Source organism: Diadema setosum, chromosome 8, assembly GCF_964275005.1.
Source record: "Diadema setosum chromosome 8, eeDiaSeto1, whole genome shotgun sequence".
In the NCBI taxonomy this organism is placed as follows: domain Eukaryota; kingdom Metazoa; phylum Echinodermata; class Echinoidea; order Diadematoida; family Diadematidae; genus Diadema; species Diadema setosum.
In genome coordinates this window covers 11,039,982-11,043,630 of record NC_092692.1, presented here as the reverse complement: position 1 = coordinate 11,043,630, position 3,649 = coordinate 11,039,982, and the positions used below count along the sequence as shown (strand labels likewise).

General features: G+C 39.9%; 1 protein-coding gene across 1 annotated transcript; it reads right to left on the bottom strand.

The window, feature by feature from the left end:
• On the bottom strand, nt 1-2,313 carry LOC140231810 (uncharacterized). The gene is made up of 2 exons (XM_072311963.1): nt 1,616-2,313; nt 1-202 (listed from the first exon to the last, which is right to left on the bottom strand). Exons 1-2 carry the CDS (start codon nt 2,311-2,313, stop codon nt 1-3), a joined length of 900 nt encoding a protein of 299 aa, XP_072168064.1.
• Nucleotides 2,314-3,649: the final 1,336 nt, after the last annotated feature.

Genomic DNA, 3,649 nt, shown 5'->3' with positions numbered 1-3,649 from the left:
CTAATCCATGACAGTGCCAGGGGGCGTGGCCACCCGCTCCTCCTCCTCCAAAGAGCTGAATCCTTCAGCCGGTGTAGCCGGTGGTCCCTCTTCGCGGTCCTCGGGGATTGCTGTCATATTGATTGACCCCTGCTGAGAGTTCATGCTATTTCGACTCGCGGAGCGGGGAAGAATGTTTTTGGTGTCACACGTATCGATGGCACTGCATTTTGGGTGACAGAAACACAAGAAGACACAGGTGTTCATGGTACTTTCAAAAGCTTTACAAAACAAAACAGAAAAACACGGCAAAGCCTACTTTTGCCATAATGACCATAAAAACAGTAAAATTCAATACTTCTAAAAAGACGTTGATTATTCATTACACCATTTGCAGGGATTCTGAAATGGTGTGAAAATGGTGGATATCATTAATACGATATCGTCAGATTTGATGTTAGTATTTTCTGGAGCAAATTATCTTTTGATAGGGCCCCATTTTGTCATAAACACAACAAAAACTTTGTCAAGTTTGTCTTCGTGATATCATTAAGAAAATGTAATGTCGTTAAAGGACAAGTTCACCTTCATTAACATAAGGATTGAGAGAAAGTAGCAATAATAGTAGAACACATCATTGAAAGTTTGAGGAAAATCGGACAATCCGTTCAAAAGTTATGAATTTTTGAAGTTTTTGTGCAGTCACCGCTGGAAGAGAAGACTACTGCAGTGTATGACGTCACATGCGTACAACAATATAAGGAAAATATAAAGAGAAATTCACAAAAGTTCATCTTTTGAAAAAAGTACACATTCTCTTGCCTCGACATATGTCAGTAACGAGTCAGTATGTTATGGGTAATATTATTCCCATTGCCTTTAGAAAGAGGCAAGTCAAGTGCTCTTGTATTATGCGAAAAAGTGAAAATATGTTGCATTTTCTTTACATTTTCTTTATACTGTTGTACTCATATGACATCACGAGCCTTAGTAGTCTCCTCATCCAGCGGTTCCAAGACAAAAGTTTAAAAAATTCATAACTTTTGCATCGATTGTCCAATTTTCCTCAAACTTTCACTGATGTGTTCTTCTAATATTGCTGCATTGTCTCAATCCTTATGTTAAAGGGATGGTACAGTATTGGTGGAGCTGAGGATTTGGCTTTTAACTTTTTGAGAGATACCAAGAAATCAATGGCACAGAACATGTCATTCTAAGAGGAATTCAAAGTTTATTTGATTAAAATCGGTTTTGGAATGGTTCAGGCATCCTAAAACAAAGTAAAACAAAGCGATCCTAATAAAATGTGGGACCTACAGTTTATTATTATTGCTTTGTTTTGGGTATCTGAGCCATTTCAAAACCAATTTTCATCAAATAAATGTTGAATTCCTCATAGAATTACATGCTCTTTCATATTTCATAAGAGGTTTCTCATTATTTCACACACAAAAAAAAAAATGTTAGAAACCCGAAATTAGGTCTTAACCAAAACTGTATGATCCCTTTAATGAAGGTGAACTTGTCCTTTAAGATGTGTGAACAGGCCATTAGGAAACTTGGACGAGGATGAAATCATTATACCATATTGTACCACTGATCCATAAAAGCTTCTTTGGCTTTATCAATCACATACCTATTGGCGAAGTCGGCGTCACCGTCGAGTCTTTGAATGCCACCCGCAGCGGACTTGGCTCGCTTCTTCCTCTTACCCTGCCGACTCGATGTGGGTCTAATCTGGACGGATAGCCCGCCCTCCAAGTCAGGAGCCGTCTTGGGTCTCTTCTTTTCCTCACCGTCAAACTCGCCTTTCTTCACATCGAGCTCGCCCTTCTCAGCATCGCCCTTCGCCTTCTTTTTCTCCCTTCGTGTCTCCCTCATCTTGGCATGCCGAAGACGAACGTACGCCACAATGACGAGGAAGACAACCACGCCGACACCAACGCATATGAGGGCGATGCCGGCCGTGCCGGCGTTGCTCGTTGTCCAGTGTCCAGTCACTCCGACCAGAACGCCGACACCGACTAAGGCTACGGCCATGATGCCGAAGCACGTATTCAGGTATTTCCAGGACTTGGACGTCAGAGTGTCCGGTGGTTTCTCAGGCGGCGGCACCTGGCTCCGCAGAGCTTCCATGTTACGGAGGGCGATGACCCCGCTGTGAGGGCGTGGTGTTGAGGGTCGAGAGAGCTCGTTGTCGTAGCCCATCGACTCGGCGTGGGCATCGTTGAAGGCGTACCGCATCTCGCGAATCCGCTGCTTTCGCTCGCGCCTCGCGGCTGCCTTGGCAGCGGCCCTCTTCATTCTCACACCTTGGTGCTCGTGCTTCCCCATTCCTGGTTGTCTCGTTAAGATTCTTCACTGAGACAAGCTGTACTGCTGAATTCACTTTTTTCAACCCAAAAGCTGTATTTGTTCAGCTGCAACTTTCCCTGGAGTCAGTTTTTTCAGTATTAGTGCCAGGCCTGTGCGTTGAACATTGAGCAGGCAAGTTGGAAAGGGTATCTGTAAAGAGCACATCGGGATCTGAATTAAAACTAATATCATATTGATAACTGAACGACGTTCGCAGTACTTTCCCCTTTAACGATCAGTAACTATGACAACATTGCACGATAAAATCCCATCACTTTATTAACCCCTATATATCATTCAAAATGAGCAGTGTGGTAAGTGGGAAGCTTAATACAAGTAATAACACAATTTTCCTCTTTCCCTTCTCTGCGAATCCGCGACATTGAAATCATGTGCGACACTACAACCAACCGTTGGCATGAAATTAATCAAAACGTTATTAGCAATGCATATCGATTGAATACACACAGGCAAAAAAAAAAAAAAAAAAAAATCCAGCGACAATGGAAGCAATGTGTTGTTTATTAAAGGCAATACATCAAATATCACCTCTTTCAGGCTCAGCAGATATGAGAGCATGCAACGTGCAAAGATGACAGAATATTGATTACTTTTCATATGTCAAAGCATTTGCACGATATTTTTATACGTAGTCATAGACTACCTTGTGGTTATTGATGCTGATCAAATTTTAACGCCCCAAATAATAATGACGTAAAGCGTCATGGCGTCGAAAGGTGTATACCTCTGTGCTATACAAATGACCATTATAATCATTGATATTATTATCATTGATATTATTATCATTAATATTATGATTATCATTATTATTATTATTATTATTATTATTATTATTATTATTATTATTATTATTATTATTATTATTATTATTGTTATTATTATTATCATTATTATTATTATCATTATCATTATTATTATTATTATTTTATTATCATCGTCATCATCATTACTATCATCATCATCATCATCTTATTACTATTGTTATCGTTATCAGTAGTAGTAGTAGTAGTAGTTGTAGCAGAAGTAATAGTACAATGTTATTATACAACAGTGCATTTATTTTATGACTTGTCAAGGATCTAATGGCGATGACATCTTTTACACAACACAGAAATATCCAAGCCTCGCAAGGATACTGAGGGGTGTCTGCAACGCCAGCACTTGACGAAAAGAATTTAGTCCAGCCTTCGTGAGTTTTGTAGGAACACGGTGTAATTATACTGATTTGATGGTGTGGCTTTTTTTCCTTTGTTCAGTTTCTGCCGGTCTTATAATCCTTTTGAGATGAAATCAG

What these genes read in the sequence shown, in the direction of transcription:
- LOC140231810 (XM_072311963.1), bottom strand. Translation starts at nt 2,313, where the DNA reads ATGGGGAAGCACGAGCACCAAGGTGTGAGAATGAAGAGGGCCGCTGCC. An exon ending in GACGCCGACTTCGCCAATAG is followed by an intron (nt 203 to 1,615) that starts GTATGTGATTGA and finishes CCCAAAATGCAG; the next exon opens with TGCCATCGATACGTGTGACA.